Source organism: Aythya fuligula, chromosome 18 (genome assembly GCF_009819795.1).
Source record: "Aythya fuligula isolate bAytFul2 chromosome 18, bAytFul2.pri, whole genome shotgun sequence".
In the NCBI taxonomy this organism is placed as follows: Eukaryota; Metazoa; Chordata; class Aves; order Anseriformes; family Anatidae; genus Aythya; species Aythya fuligula.
This window is the reverse complement of record NC_045576.1, coordinates 5,255,858-5,270,215: the sequence shown is the minus strand read 5'-3', so window position 1 is coordinate 5,270,215 and position 14,358 is coordinate 5,255,858. Positions and strand designations below refer to the sequence as shown.

The window sequence follows — 14,358 nt, the reverse complement described above, 5'->3', positions numbered from 1 at the left end:
GGGAGCGGTGTCAGACCCTGCCTGGAGCTGAAAGTGGGGCTGTGCTGCCTCTGGACGTGTTACGTGGGAAATTGGCTCTTAAATCTCACCGCTCACTGGTGTTGCATCTCTCTCTCTCTCTGCCTCTTAATTTCCCCATTGGTTAAAGCAGGGGTGATGCTGTTTAGATTTTGGATGTCCCTCACACCTCCCGGTTTGCCCCTTCCTGCGCTGGGGGTCTCGTGCTGTTGTTTGTGAAGCACTGCAGCCTTTGGCTCCGACGGTCTCTGGGGTTGTTTTTAAGGATATGCGCTCCTGGGGCTACCACCTTTGTTTTTGTAGCTGCGTTATTTGGGTTCAGGGCTCTTCGGAGATTGTTTGCATGTTCCGGACGAGGATTTTGCTGGCAGGGGTCACCGGGAAGCCGGTGTTTATCTGCGCATCCTCTGGGCACGAGAGGCAAAGGAAAGGACTCGGAGCGGGGCCGCTGGGCCTGGGGCTGTGCCGTGGTGGGGAGCAGGGCCGGGTGGGCTGGGGGTGGTGTAGGGGAGGCTGGCACTCCGGGTTATGCTTCTGGGGTTGAATTTCCTGGTCCAAGTGCCAGCTTTGTCTCTGGCTCTGGAGCTTCTCTGAAGAGGCCAAGCCTGGCCCTCGGTCCCCAGAGGCAGTCACTGGGGCTGTGAATCCTCGCGTGGCAGCAGTAGGGCCACGACTCTCAGACGGTTCCTGTAAGTGTCCCTTGGGGTGCGTTGATGGCTGGTAACTAAATTCTGCCTTCCCCTTAATGTCTTTCAGCTCTGAAAAGATCTTTTGAGGTCGAGGAGGTAGATCAGTCTTCAAATTCCTCCACCCCACAGAGACGGACCCCGAACCCCCTCCTCAGGTCCACGGTGTCCAGCTCCACGCAGAAGTTTCAGGAACTCGGTGCCAGGAACTCGGAGCCGCCTGCCCGGCATGCAGACCCCACGGGCCAGCGATCCCCCAAATCCTCTCTGAGGAGAGTGGAGCTCTCCGGACCCAAACTGCCCGAGCCGGTGTCCAGAAGAACAGAAATCTCCATTGACATCTCGTCCAAGCAGGTGGAGAACTCCACCTCGGCCTTGTCGAGGTTCGGCCTCAAACGAGCAGATGTGCTGGGGCACAAACCCCCGGAGCCCACCCCGCGGAGGACTGAGATCACGCTCGGCAAGCCCCAGGAGCCCGGGCTCCGCAGGGCGGAGGCGCCGGCCTCAAAGATCCCCGAGATGCCCCAGCGCCGAGCCGAGCTGGCCAACACCGCCCTGCCCGACGTGGCCACCAAGCGAGTGGAAATCCAGGTAGCCAAGGCCACCGAGCTCCCGGCCCCGCCGGCGCGGCAGGTGGAGGGGTTGGAGCCTGCCCCGGCCCCGCAGCCGCCCCAGGCAGAGCCAAAACCACAGCCAGCGCTGGTCGAGAGCCCACCAAAGAGAGAAGAGGGTGAGTACAGCTGCGGACGGGGGTGGGAGGCAGGTTCACAGCTGCCCTCGCTCCTCGCTGTGGGTTCAACGCCTGTGCAGGGTGCTGAGCCCGGGGTGCTGCTCCTCCAGCCCAGGCAGCGATGGTTTTCGGGGCTGGGCTCGGCTCTGGGCTCACACATGTCTGAATACACGGCTGTTAGCTTGGTTTTATTCGGGCTGAAAGAGCTGTCAGTTTGAATAAGAGATGCTATCGAGCCCCGGAGAAATAAAATGAGAGAGTGCCAAAAGCGCGCTGCTTGCAGAAAAGGGTGCTTGGACCAGCTCTGCCCGCAGAGCCAGCACCTGCGCAGCGCCCAGAGCAGCTTCTGGTGGGATGTGGACCGAGGTGTCCCTTCGGAGGTGGCTTTGGAGGTGTCTCTGGGATGGTTTTTGTTCATCTTGTTGCTTGGGGTTGCGGGCAGAAACCTGGCCGCCGGAGACAAAGCCCGACAACGTCAGGGACCGGAGCATCCCTCAGGCTCTAGCTGAGGTCTGAGCACAACTTCAGTGGTGGCTCAGCCTGGGCCGCCCTGCCAGGCGCCCTGTCCCCAGCAGCAGTGTGGATGATGCCCAGGACCTGTTTTTTTCCCTGTGCTTGGCCTCATCCTGCTGGGTTCGGGCTGCTGAGAGCTCCCCGGGCTCAGGGCTGCAGGCAGTTGGGCGCTTTAAGAGCAGGAGACCATCTCAGCTGCTGAATGCCCCAGCTGCCCAGAGGGGGGAAAGGGAGGGCTCTTTGCATCAAAAAGGACTCCAGAAACCCAGGGCAGCTGCTGGGGATGAGTTTTACCAAAGAGCCCAGCTGTCTGGGGCCTGCCTTACAGAGCAGGACGGCCTGGCACTGCCACAAAAGGGGCTTTCAGTCTAAATCCGGCCGAGAAGAGCCAGAAGCAGAGCTGCAGGAGCAGGAAGGGCCCTGGCTGCTTCTCCCCCCACTGGTCAGCACAGGAGCCCACCCGGGGGGTGATGCTGGGCAGGGGGCGGCATCTCTCCATCTCCCCCAGCTGCTGCCAGAGGCTCAATCAGAGCTGAGCCTCGTTAAGCGTGGGGCTGAGACCGCCAGGGAGCAGCTCAGGTGGGGCCTCGGTGGGGTGCAAGAACAAGATGCACTGGGTGAGGAGGTGACTGGGCTCAGAGTGGGTCAGAGAAGCTGGGGCAAGGTTTTGCAGTGGACAAACGCAAGGGGAGAACGTGCCAAGGGGGAAAAAGAGGCGTGAACAGCTTTGGGTTTCGGTGCTTAGAAATGCCCAGGCTTTGTTGTGGGGTGGTTGCCTCCACCCGGCCTTCCCAATGCTTCTTGTGAAGCCCGAGGACGCTGAGCGTGACCTCCCTTCAGCTGGAGGCACCCGGCTTCCCCGAGGGCTCTCTGTTATGGGACCTTCCTCCTGCTCAGGGCTGGGTGGTGGAGATGCTTTTGCTGTCTGGATGAAGCTCCCCTTCCACTGGTGCCTCCCGTCACTGAGCTGAGGATGTGAGAGCTCTAAAAATACCCCGTAACTCTGTGCCCGGGTACGTGTGCTCTCTCCAGCCTACCCAGGCGGGCACACAGAGCCGTGCCTGAGCTCGGGGGGGAGCTGCAGAGCTGTCCAGAGCCGTGTCCCTCCTTGGGGGAGCACCAGGAGAGGGGCCCCCTGTTCGGCTGCTGCGTGCCCCAGCGGGGCGCTGAGCGGCACAGCCCGTCCCTCGGGAAGGGGGCCTGGAAATCCTGGCCAGGGTGCCAGAGGTTGGGTAAATGCCAGGCTTAGAAACGTGTTTTCAGAGGCATGTTGAAAGATTCACAAGTTTGGGGTTGTTGCTTGAGGGCTTGTGAAGCATTGCTCCAGTGGCTTACTCGTCCAGGAGGAGATCTCGTTTGCTGTTCTTTGTGTCTTGCAAACTGGTGATGGTTGGGAGGGGAAGGGCATCGCTGGGCCCAGCAAGGTTCGTGTTTTTCATGTCAGCTTTATCCTCTATCTGTGCTGCCCCCAGATCTGGACCTGTTTGTAGTCGGGGTTGAGGCTGGTGACAGATGAGAAGTGAGCCCAGATGAGAAATGGAAGCCGCTTTGACCTGATGATTTGATGTGATCCTTTTGTCCCTGCCCGTGGCTTTGCTGCCAGAGCCTCCCCTTGCCCCTCTCCCTGCTCCTGCACGCTAGGAAGGCCATGGTGGTTCCCCCTGGGATCCTTCCTTGCAGGGAGGCTCTGCAGCTTGGGTTGGTGAATTGAGGTAAATGTGGTGAGTAATGGGAACCTTCACCCAAAACAGGAGCCTGACCGTCCTCTGCAGTGAGTTTTTCCAGCCGTCAGTCTGAACAAAGCACAGCTCTGCTGATCCGTGGTGGTCTGTGGGTAAAACTGGCTGCAAAGAGCCCGAGGTTCCAGCTTTTTGGAACCTTGTCCCACTGCTGCCCCCCTGGTCCCTTTGGGACAGCCACGTGGGTGCCAGGGTCCCTGAAATAGCAGCGAGGTCCCCGCTCCTCTTCTTCAGCAGAGAGAGCGTGACAACTTCAGAAGAACGAAGCAGCTCAACTTTTCCACTCTTTTTTCCAGCCCTGGACCCCTACGGTGAGCCTTGTCCTCAGAACTTGCTGTTTTTTTACTTGGAGGCTCCGTGAGAGTGAGCAGAGAGGGAGAGGACTTAGCTATGTGCAGCTCTCCTTGGGGAGGACGTAGCCAAAAACTGGGGACCCTGCAGTGAGCCTCGAGCCCCCAGCTCGTAGCAGAGCCTCGGGCACCTTTCCTTTGGTGCCCTTCTGTAGGGATGAGAGCAGGGCTGGAGCAAGGAGTTTGGAGGGATCCAGAGACAACGAGCACGGCTCTGCCCACAATAAAGAGGCCAGGCCTGTGTGCATAAACAGTGAGTAATCATTTCCAGCTCCCTGAGCTGCACAGCAATTTAACTGTACGGGGAGATTAAAGCTGTAGGGAAACGTTTCCTTAAAACCAGCTGACACATTTGGGCTACGTTACGGGTAGCCTTTTTTTTTTTTTTTCTTTCTGTTGTTATTATTTTTAACAGGAAAGTGCCTCCAGCCCAAGATCCCAAACGGGGAGGCTCTGAATGAGAAACGCAGAGAGTCCCAAATCCGCGTGCTCGGGGCAGGCGCCAGAAATGAGATAATCTGGAAAAATGGAGCCCTGCCGCGCCAGCCACTTGGAAGGAGGGCGTGCGAGGAGCCCGATGCGTGGGAGATGCTCGTGTCCCCTCGCGGGGACGCCGGCAGCCACGCGAGGCCACGTGCACGGCCGTGTGCCTGCGCGGGGAGGGCAGCGGGGGGCTGGCAGCTTTCTGGTTGTTCCTTCCCACCCTGCTCTCTTCCCCTTGGCTGTGCAGGGAACAGCTCAGCTCGTTTTGGGGTGTATTTGGGGTGGGATAGAGGCCAGGGGATGTGGATGTGTCGGCACTCTGCTGCGCGTCCTCACCCACCGTGAGCACTGCTCCCCAACTCACAGTGCGTGAGCTGCTGTCGTGTCCAGCTGTGGTCATCGGGGTGAGCGTGAGCATTTGTGTGCCCATTGCTGTGTTTCCTCTGCACACCTTCAGGGTGACCTAGAGGGGAGCCAGGGCAATCTCCGAGCTGCTGCTGCCTCCTGCACCATGCAAGACCTGCAGGAGACGCGGGCTGTGCCTCGGAGACAAATACAAGCAGGGAGTTCATCTGCCCCACTGCAGGTCCCTGAGGGCCTGTAGTCAAAGCAGCGATCTCAGCAGCCGGATTCATTATGGGAAGCAGGAGGTTCCCATCAGAGATGTGACAGCTCCCCCTGCCCTGCCCTGTCTGAGGGGGGAACGGGACGAAGCCGTGGGTGCTGAGCCGCGGGGTGCTCGTGGCCCCGTGCAGCGACCTGGCAGGGCTCCTCCAAGTCTGGTTTGGGCCTGGGGATGGGATTGTGCATCAAGGACGAGGTTGTGCATCGACATCAGTGCTCCCAGAAACCTGCAGGGAGCGTGTAAGGCTGAGCGTGTCCATGCAGAGGTCAAAAGCTCCCAGTGCAGGCAGAAGGTGACCGGCGGTACCATGGGGGCACCAGGCCGGCGCGTTGGCCCTGCAGGCCTGTGGGGTCCCGTGGGGCTCCTCACGGTGGCCTTGGAGCCTCGTGGGGCTGCAGGGCCCTTCCTGAGCTGCACCCAAGCCCGTGGGTGAGCACCATGGCCTGTGGCCACGGGACCCGCAGCCATGGCCGGGCATCGCGTGCAGGCCGGGGCGAGGGCCCGCTCTGTGCCTTGTCTGAAGCCTGCAGCAGTTGTGCTCCGGGACATGCTCCCCACCCTTGAGCTCCTCTGGCATCATGAAGCTTTCTCACATTTAGGTTAATCATCCTGCAGGCTGATAAGGCAAATAAAACCCGTTATCTTGACCGAGATAAAAACAAAGGGTTTGCTTTGATCTCTTGCAGTAAGGCCCGGCCGCTCGTTTTGTGTCTTGGCCGGGGGAGGGAAGTGATGGCAATGGTGATGAACCTTCTGCCGCGAAGAAATAGTTTTCTTCTGAACTATTTCTAGAGCTCTGTCCCTGCCTGAGATGTTTCTGTTGGCCAGCAGCTGAGAGGACACCACAGGCTGGGTACGGTGCCAGCGCCATAAACCGTGACGGAGGAACCGCGTGGAGATGGGTCGGAGATAAACTTGTTTGGGGAAGATCAAACGTTGTTGTGACCGAAGCAGATAACTTGACAGCTGGCCAGTCATGTTCCTTGCTCCCCCAGCAAACAAACAGCCCCACAGACACTCTTGTCTTGTCCAAGACGTTGTGGAGGCGAGGGGAGTGTGGCTATAAATGGAAGCAGCGGCTCCACGCGGGTGGCTGCCTCTGCTCGCCTCCCAGCTGCTTGTGCAGGGGGCTTGGGCACAGGGCTGCTCTCCTCCAGCTTAGTTCAGTTTGGGGCTTTTGTTTTGTCCGTCTTCTGGACGGGTCTCAGAGCAGAAGCAACCTGGATTGCTGTAGGATCACACAAATGTTTCCCTCCTCGATTGTTTCTTCTTGTCTTGGCATGAAGGCAGCAGAGGACATTCGGAGAGACAGCCGGACCGAAGGGACTGCTCCAAAGTGTTGTACAAACAGCAGAAGTTGGCGTGTTTATGAATTTATGAAAAGCACATAATTTTAACAAACTGTGCAAGGTCGCTGTGCCAGCTCAGCCGTGCTGACACGGGGTTCTCACTCGCTTGGCTCCTCCTTGGTTTTATTGCCTGCAGTTTGGTCGGTAGAAGCAGCAGGTCAGTCTTTGCATAGCGCAGGCAATTTGTTTAATGGGGATTATAAATGACTAAAAGCATCTTTCAACATCTTGAGCTCCAAAGACTGTTGATGCTTCAGCAAAAATGAGCATAACCTTGGATTTATGTTCTAGCTTGTCAGCCCCAGAGAACGCGTCCAGGCTGTGTGCAAGCTGTGGGGTCCTGGCAGCCCTGGCCCTTGTGAGGTCTGGAGCTGCAGGGGCTCCGTGGTGCACCTCCAGCACGGCCTTCGGCTGGTGTTCACAGGGGGCACGGAAATATTTAGTGGGAGCCGAGCACCTACCTCCTTTTGCCTCTTTGTGAGTGAGAGAGACCTGTGCAGGGAAGGCTCCCAGTGGCTCCGTGTGTGTGTGCTGTGTGGTGTTCTCCCCATCTCAGCGGAGAGGTCTGTGCTTGAGCTAACCGCCTGCGTGTCCATCTGGGTCTCCAAAAGGCTTTTTCTCTGCTGAGTGTGAAGAGAGAGACCCTGGGCACCCAGTTCAGCTGGAGACACATCCATTTTGGCGAGGCACATTTTCCCCTTGGCCGCTATTCCCAGAGACAGAGGTGGGTGAGGGTGCTGCAGCAGGACAGACCTGTGCGAGCTGCTGGTCCTGGTTATCCACGGTGCTTCACAGCCCCCCTGCAAAGCTGCTGCCCTTGGGTTGGGTTGTTCTGCCAGCGGGTTGCTGTGGGCTGTCATTCACTTAGGTTCGGGGATCAGACTGGCTTTGATGCTTATCGACAGTACTGTAAGGTTTTATGATGGCTCTGCCTTCTGCCCTTCCCTCCTCCCTTGCTGTGCGTGGATCAGGACGCGCGTTCCTCCCCTCCCACATTAAAGCTCCCTTTGGGGAGCTCTCAGCCAACGGAGGTTAGGTGGGAATCCCAAATGGTGCCTAGCAGAGGGCGGTGATAAAAGTTAATGATACGTAAGGTCTTTAAGGAGCTTTCTCAGTTGTTAGCTCACTTCTCTTAAATTGTGGGGCTTTTTTACTCCTTTTAACTCCAGCACGAATGCAGCTGGGTGTATTCCATGTGTGACAGGGAGCTCTGGAGGGGCCTGCGGGTACTGCCCACCCGGCTTGGGCTGGGACCCTGCCTGCTCGCTTCCCTTGCACGTTTTGGCTCTGGATGGAGTTTGTGTTTACCCTGCATGCCGATCTCTCTGATCCAGGAGGCTGTGCTGCTTTTAACCCATGCAGCAAGGTGCTGGTGTCCTCTGCAGCCTTCTGCTGGTACGTGGGAGTGCAGGATGAGTCCCCAGTTACAGCCTGCTGTGCAGCTCCTGCCGCTACAGCACGGAGGGTGCTGTGCTCCATCACACACACAACGTGTTTTGGAGGTTCATGGCCATCTGTAGCGGTAATAAATTCAGGGACTGGGAGCCTGGAAAACACTGAGAAGATGACTCAAGGTTGGGAGGCAGGAGAGCCTGGCCAGGAGCTGCTCTTGGTGTTCAGTCGCGCATCAGTCGCGCATCACCTCGGGTGAATCCCTCTGCCCTTCACCCCTTCCAGTTTCTGTCCTAATAAAGAGCTGGTGGATGTGGCAAGAGGTCTGGGGTTTGGTCCTTGCATGGACTGCTTCCTTCATCCACGGGGGGTCCTGCAGCTGGCCCGGGGGAGAGGGAGGATGTCCGCCTGTTTCTGCATCAAGCCCTCTCCAGGCTGCTCCGCCCTTCTGTCTGCTTTCTCCTAAATTTGAAAATCAGCGGGTGGTCTCCAGAAACCCATGTGTTTGGTGATCTGTTTGCCTTTTTCTCTTGGATTTTCTTGGGTGGTTAGATGACAAGGGGCTGTTCGGGGCTGCAGTGAAGTCATTTACGGGTCGTGCAGTCCAGGGAAGGTAACATCTGGATGCGTGTGAATGGGAGGGAGCAAAGGATGGATGGATGGATGGATGGATGGATGGATGGATGGATGGATGGATGGATGGATGGATGGATGGATGGATGGATGCTGCCTCCTGATTTACGGTGATGGAGATTCCTGATGCTGGGAGGGGTGGAGCAGGCGCGGGCGGGGAGTTTGGGATGCTCTCTGCCTCGTGTCCTCCCCTGTTTCCATCTTGTGCAGATAGGAAGGAGAATGGAGATTACCTCGGAGTTGTCCAGATTTGTCCTGGAAAAAGAAGGAGTAGATGTGAGCAGCGTTTCTGATAAAACTGAATTGTTTAGACAAACTCTGGCTGAACTCACTTCCTCCTGCAGCCCAACGCGCTGATAAATGGGGGGGGGGGAAGCGGGAGGCTGAGTTCACTGGCTGCTGAGCCCTTCCCTGGGGTCGTGCCACCCCTGAGCTCCCCCAACTGCCCCTTTTTGTGGCCTCGGAGGAGACGAGAGGACGCCCGTGATGGGCTGGGGGCACCTGGCTGGGATGAGGCCGTGGTGGTGCCGGTGCCCTGCGTGGCCCCTGCTGTCTCCAGAGATTGTTTTATGGGGGAGCGGGATGAAATCCGAGCTCCTGCCGTCCCTCGGGGACACCGTCCTCCCTGCCCTACTTCGAGTAGGACACAGAAGTTCCCTTACAGCTCGGGAGCGCGCGCCCCGAGGTTGGGAGGTGAAGGGTTCCTGCCCGGCCCCGAAGGAGCTCTGGGATTTCCTCTCTGCTCCCTGGCTTCGTTTCCTGGGCAGAAAAAGCCTCGCAAAGGATGAGCTCGGTGAATCAGATGCCTCTCTGTGGACCCAGGGAGCCTTTGTCCCCCAGCAGCAAGGCGGTGCCCCTGTGTGTCACCCAGGGAAGGAGCACGGGGAGGCGATGGGAGCAGTGTAGGCATCCGCCTGTGCCCCAAAACTGCTCTGCAGAGCCCTGGGGGAGCAGGAATCGTCGCTCTGGCCTCATCTCAGCCTCTCGAGTGGTTTGTGTGGTGGTCGCTAGAACAGGGAGCAAACTGAGGCCGTCTCATTTTTAGACATGCAAAGTTGGGTTTTTCTCTCTTGTTGCCTGCTCTGGGGAAGCAGGGACTGGACGGGTTGCACGGATTTTCCCCAGGAGAGCCCCTGCTCTGCTCTCACAGCCCCAGCTGCCAGGCTTGCTTCCCCAAACGATTTGCAGAGGCGCAAATATTGGAAGGGCAAAGCGGTGCCTGCAGGAAATGGCTGAAGCTTCCTGCTCCCGTGGTGTCAGCGCGGCTCCGGAGCGATCCTGGGCGTCCCGCACCCGGCGAGGAGCCTGGGGTGAGCCAGGGCAGCCTGAAAAATGGGCAAACGGTCCCCTGCTGCTCTGGGCTCGGGGTTTGGGCTTTGTGGGGAGATGGGGGCAGCGTGGCAGCGGGAGGGCTTTTTGCGTCGGGAAAATGAGGGAGGTTGGGTCAGGCTGGAGGCGGTGCATGGAGAGGCGCTGAGTTTTGGTGCAGAGTTCGCTGCGGTTTTATCTGCCACCGAGAGGGCCCCTGCCATCCCCCAGTGACGGGGGAAAGTCTGGAAGAGAGGAATGACGAGGATCTGAGTCAGCCTCGCGCGGTTGGGGCCAGGAGCGGGACCTCCTGCATCTGTCAGCAGGAACAATGCTGAATGACGGCCTCAGGCAGGGTCAGAAAGCTGTCTCCCAAAGCAGTTTTGCACTTCGTGCTGGCTGAGCACCATCTACCTGGCCAGGCAGGGAATAGCAGCTCCCTGCCTGTCCGTGCTGGACGGGGATGCACAGAAATGGAAGAGAAACGGGAGGTTTGGGGAGCTTTGGGGAAGGTTGTGTGGCTCCAGATGTGACACGGCTCACAGGGGATCGCCGCACCGCTAGGGAAGGCTGCTCCAAACCCCAGCTTGTTGGTTGGAGCATGGAAATTTAGGTAATTTGAGTCAAATTTAATCAAATTGCAAGCAGGAGTCTGAGAAGGACCTAAGTAATGTGGGTTAAAGGAGAGCACTGAGGTGGGAGCTGGAACCCCAACGCCTCCGAGGCTGTGCCCTACAGCACCTTGGGCAACTCTGATCTCACTCGTGCTGCCTTTCCCCTGGTAGTCACTGATAATCCCCAAAATTGCCCATAATGGAAGACAAACGAAGGCTGTTGTGTCTGTGCTGGGACGTCTCGTTCTGGTGGCAGGAGCCGAAGCAGCGCCTGCGGTGCCCTGCTGGGTGGGTGCACGGAGCCATGCACAGAGCGGCCTCCTTTGGGGGTTTTGTCCTCGGTCCCTTCTTTCCCCGTGCAGGATGGTTTCAGGGGGTGTGGGGGAAGAGCTGTCCCCGTTCCTTGTACGTGGTGCAAGGAGCAGGAGGGCGGCCACACGCCAGGGGCTGGAGGGCAGCAGCTGCCCTGCTCGCCCGTCTCAGAGCAAAACCTCGAGGAAGAAGTCGGCGAAGCGATTCCCCACGCGGGTTCCTGGGGCCGTGGGCATCCTCAGGGAATTCAGCGGGAGAGGAAATGTCCTCCTTGGGGCCGCTGAGGCATTTCGAGCCTTGCTGCTTTCTGCCGAGCAGCTGTGGCGAAGCCGTGGCTCTGCGGGAAGGGGGAATTTTGTGCGAATCGCCGGGCGGCTGATTTATTCCTCTTCGTTCTGGCTGACCTCCGGGGTCCCCTCTGAGCCCTTCCGCGGGCCAGTTCGACCTGGTGTGGGACGTGCCCCCCTTCCCACGGCTCTGCGGGGACGGGAGAGCCGGGCTGTGGTGCTGGGGGAAGCGGCTGGGAAGGCTTTGGGAAGGGCTCGGCCAAATGCTGCGCAGAGGTCGGTGCATCGCGCCCAGCTGCGGCTATCGGGGAGACAAAGCTGCTCCCTATGGGGGCCTCGATCCAAAATGGGGGGGAACTGGGGATGCAGGGGGTGAGTTTCAGCAGGTTTTCATGCAGCCCTGAGATCCTGCTTTGTTCAGAGTTTGCTTAAAAAAATACCCTAAATGATAGGTTTGCACCTCAGCCTGTGCTTGGATGCCCTCAAGCTCCGGATCCAGGGTCTGGTCTTGGATGCCTCTGCGATGCTTTGCCTTCAGCACCAAAATGGTCCAATTCTGCCTTGTGTCTGAGCAGGGGCTGGTGCCTCGAGTCTTATCAGTGCCGCGGGGCACAGCAGGGTTTGGGGCCCAGGAAGCGCTGAAGTCAGCAGCACTGGGGCAAGAAGCGAGCACGGCGCCCTGCAGAGCCGCAGAGCGAGGCACTGCTCTTATCTGCCTTCATCTGCAGCTTGCGGCGCCGCTTCCTGGGGACAGAGGCAGCTCTGAGAGGGTTTGGGGCTGCCATGGGGCCCGTCTGGTTGCGCTGGCTGAGGGGGCGATGGGGCTCGCTGCAGCTTGGGGCTGGGTTTGTGGGATGGGGCTGTGCGAGCTGGTGGGGAGCGCGGTGCCGAGCCCCTGGGGACTGCTGCGTGGAGCATCCCCAGCCCCGGTCCTGCAGCCTGCTGCAAGCTCTGGTCCTTGTAGGAAACGGGGAGGAGGCCAGGGAGGGACCCTTGGTGTCTGAGAGGTTTGTGTCCAGGAGAGCTGCTCCGAATTTATCCTGTGGGAGGGCTTCTTCAGCAGCAGCTGCTAACTGGGGGGCCTCAGCTTGCCCAGAGACAGCATCCTCAGGCTTTTCTGCCTTCTGCCACGTGTGTGTGGATGCTGTGCTCTTGGTGCTGAGCGCTGCTCCTGTCCTGTGTGTGCGTAGTGCCGGGGTGATGCCGAGCCCCAGGCACTCGGTTCCCACTCAGCTCCAAATTATGGCTGTGGGCACGGTATATACTGAGATGGCCTGGGGGCTGTTAGAGCCAGCAAAATTGGGATTAGGTGGCCAAGCACCTCTTTGGCTGTCAGTCCTAACCCCTCCGCATCCCCCAGCACAGCCCTGCCCCAACTGGAGGAACAAATGCCCCAAACCCCACGGTGTGCTCTGTGACGGGGAGCCGGGTGAAGGGCGAGGAGGGGGCTGGATGCCACGCTGGGGGGGGCTGCGAGCCCCACAGGGGTTAAACACCACCATCAGCCCTTCCCTCGGGGCTGGTCCTGGTGGTGGGGTGCCTGCTGTGAAGGATGGAGCCCGTGGCAGGCAGCCCTCCCGGTAGGGCTCAGCACCGCCGCCGTGGCAGCGCCGAGCTGCAGGCAGCAGGAGAGGGGCAGGGCAGGGCTCGGCTCCATCCTGAACCTCTTCCAAACTCCTCCTTGGGCGCAGGACGTCCCGTGGGATTTACGGGGCCCGTGAATGGGGGGCTTTCTTAGAGGAGGCTGAGCAGCCCCCAGAGGGCTCGCATGCAGAAGGAAGAGCGCGTTGCCAAATCGTAGGAGGAATTCCCACGTTCCCGTTCCTTCCCCTGGCTGCCAAGCCCTCCTCCTTTCCTCCAGAGCTGATGTATTTAGCTGGATTTAACCTTTGCTCAAAGAAGTGAATAACGGGGGTCTTTTACTTTTGGTTTCTGGGTGTAAATTTACGATTCAGAGACGGTTTTGTACGCACGGCACGATTCTGTTGGCAGAAAAGCCGGGGGAGAGCCCAGCCGGGAGCGAGCGCATCACTCGGGGCTCCTTTGTAACCGGGACTTTCCGGGGGCCTGCCGAGAGCTTTCTCTTCCTTCCTGCTCAAACAAACTCCGCCAGGGCAGGCTTTAGGTGTCAGGCAGACCTCGCCGTTTCAGCAGGGACGGAAGGGCAGCGCCGTGGGACTTGGACTCCTCGTGCCTGCGGTCAGCGCGGCGCTGCCCAACTCGGCACGGCGGCGGTGAGTGACGGTGCTTTGGGGAGGAGGAATTGTTTCCTTGCTGGTTTTTGCAGCTGAATGCTACAAAGCCGGGTACGGGCTGCTCGGGGTGCCCAGGTTTGAGGTTTCCAGGAGGGGGAGAAGCAGGCGGGGCTGCTGTGCGGCAGGGAGGCACGGCTCCTGCTGGTGCCCTCTGCCCTGGGTGCTATTTGTTTGTCTCAGTGACAATGATGCTAGCAAGTGTCACCAGTCGTATAATCAGTAGTGCCCAGCTCTGCCGGTGTGTGGGCCAGGGCCTGGGTACCTCTGTAGGTTTCGTGCGATGTATGGGGAGCCCTAAAGGTGGAACAGGCACTGTCCTCTGCTCCGGTGCGTGGGCAGATGCCCCGTCTCTCCGGCCAGGAGAAGCCCTGACGGAGCTCAGCTCTATCCCAGGACACTGTGTGGCCTGTAAAGAGCTGCGATGGCCATTTCCAACGCAGCAGGATTTGGCTCCTGCTTTTTTCCAAAGACCAGCCCCTCTGGAACTCATTAGCAGGACGCCCACGTCGGTGACCCCGAGGTGCTCCTGGCAGCAGCCAGCCGTGGGGGAGCTGCCGCTGGAGCGGGGTGCTTTGGGGGGCTGTGGGGGTGCTGTACACTCACTGCAGGATCCCTGAGGCAGCACAGGGTGTTTGGGGTCCCCCGTGCCCCTTCCCAGTGTCCCTTAGGTGCCGGGAGCAGGCTGGCCCCAGGCAAGTGATGCCCTCCTCCAGCCAGACCTCTGGGGAGCGGCTGGGGAGCCTCTGAGCTGTGGAGCTCACATGTGGTCACAGCCCAAGCTGTGGGATTTGGGAACTTCAGAGTGGGATTTGGAGTAATTGCCAACAAAATACCAACTCATTGATGATGAAAAAGCACAGCCAGTGGCATCACAGCCAGCCTGGGATGCTGACCCGGGCAGTGACCCCACAGGGTGTTTTTCTCAGAGCCCTGTGTGCATCTGTGCAAATCTCTGCTCTCCCTTTAGCTCCTGCCCGCAGCACTCCCTGCAAGTTGCCCAAAAATTCCACCCTGGTGTAATTTAGGATGCGCTCCAGCCTGCCCCGAGAACATCTGGTATCTGT

At 59.2% G+C, this 14,358-nt stretch overlaps 1 protein-coding gene across 3 annotated transcripts in view; it reads left to right on the top strand.

Annotated features, from left to right (window-relative positions):
- Nucleotides 1-14,358, top strand: part of SEPTIN9 (septin 9) — an 83,224-nt gene that overhangs the window by 38,702 nt on the left and 30,164 nt on the right. For 2 of the 3 annotated variants that reach the window (XM_032199635.1, XM_032199634.1), the window contains exon 2: nt 775-1,434. In XM_032199635.1, the coding sequence (XP_032055526.1) occupies nt 775-1,434 (660 nt within the window). Of the gene's footprint in view, nt 1-774; nt 1,435-12,881; nt 13,274-14,358 lie in introns of those variants that run through there. The other variant, XM_032199636.1, reaches the window with a different exon arrangement.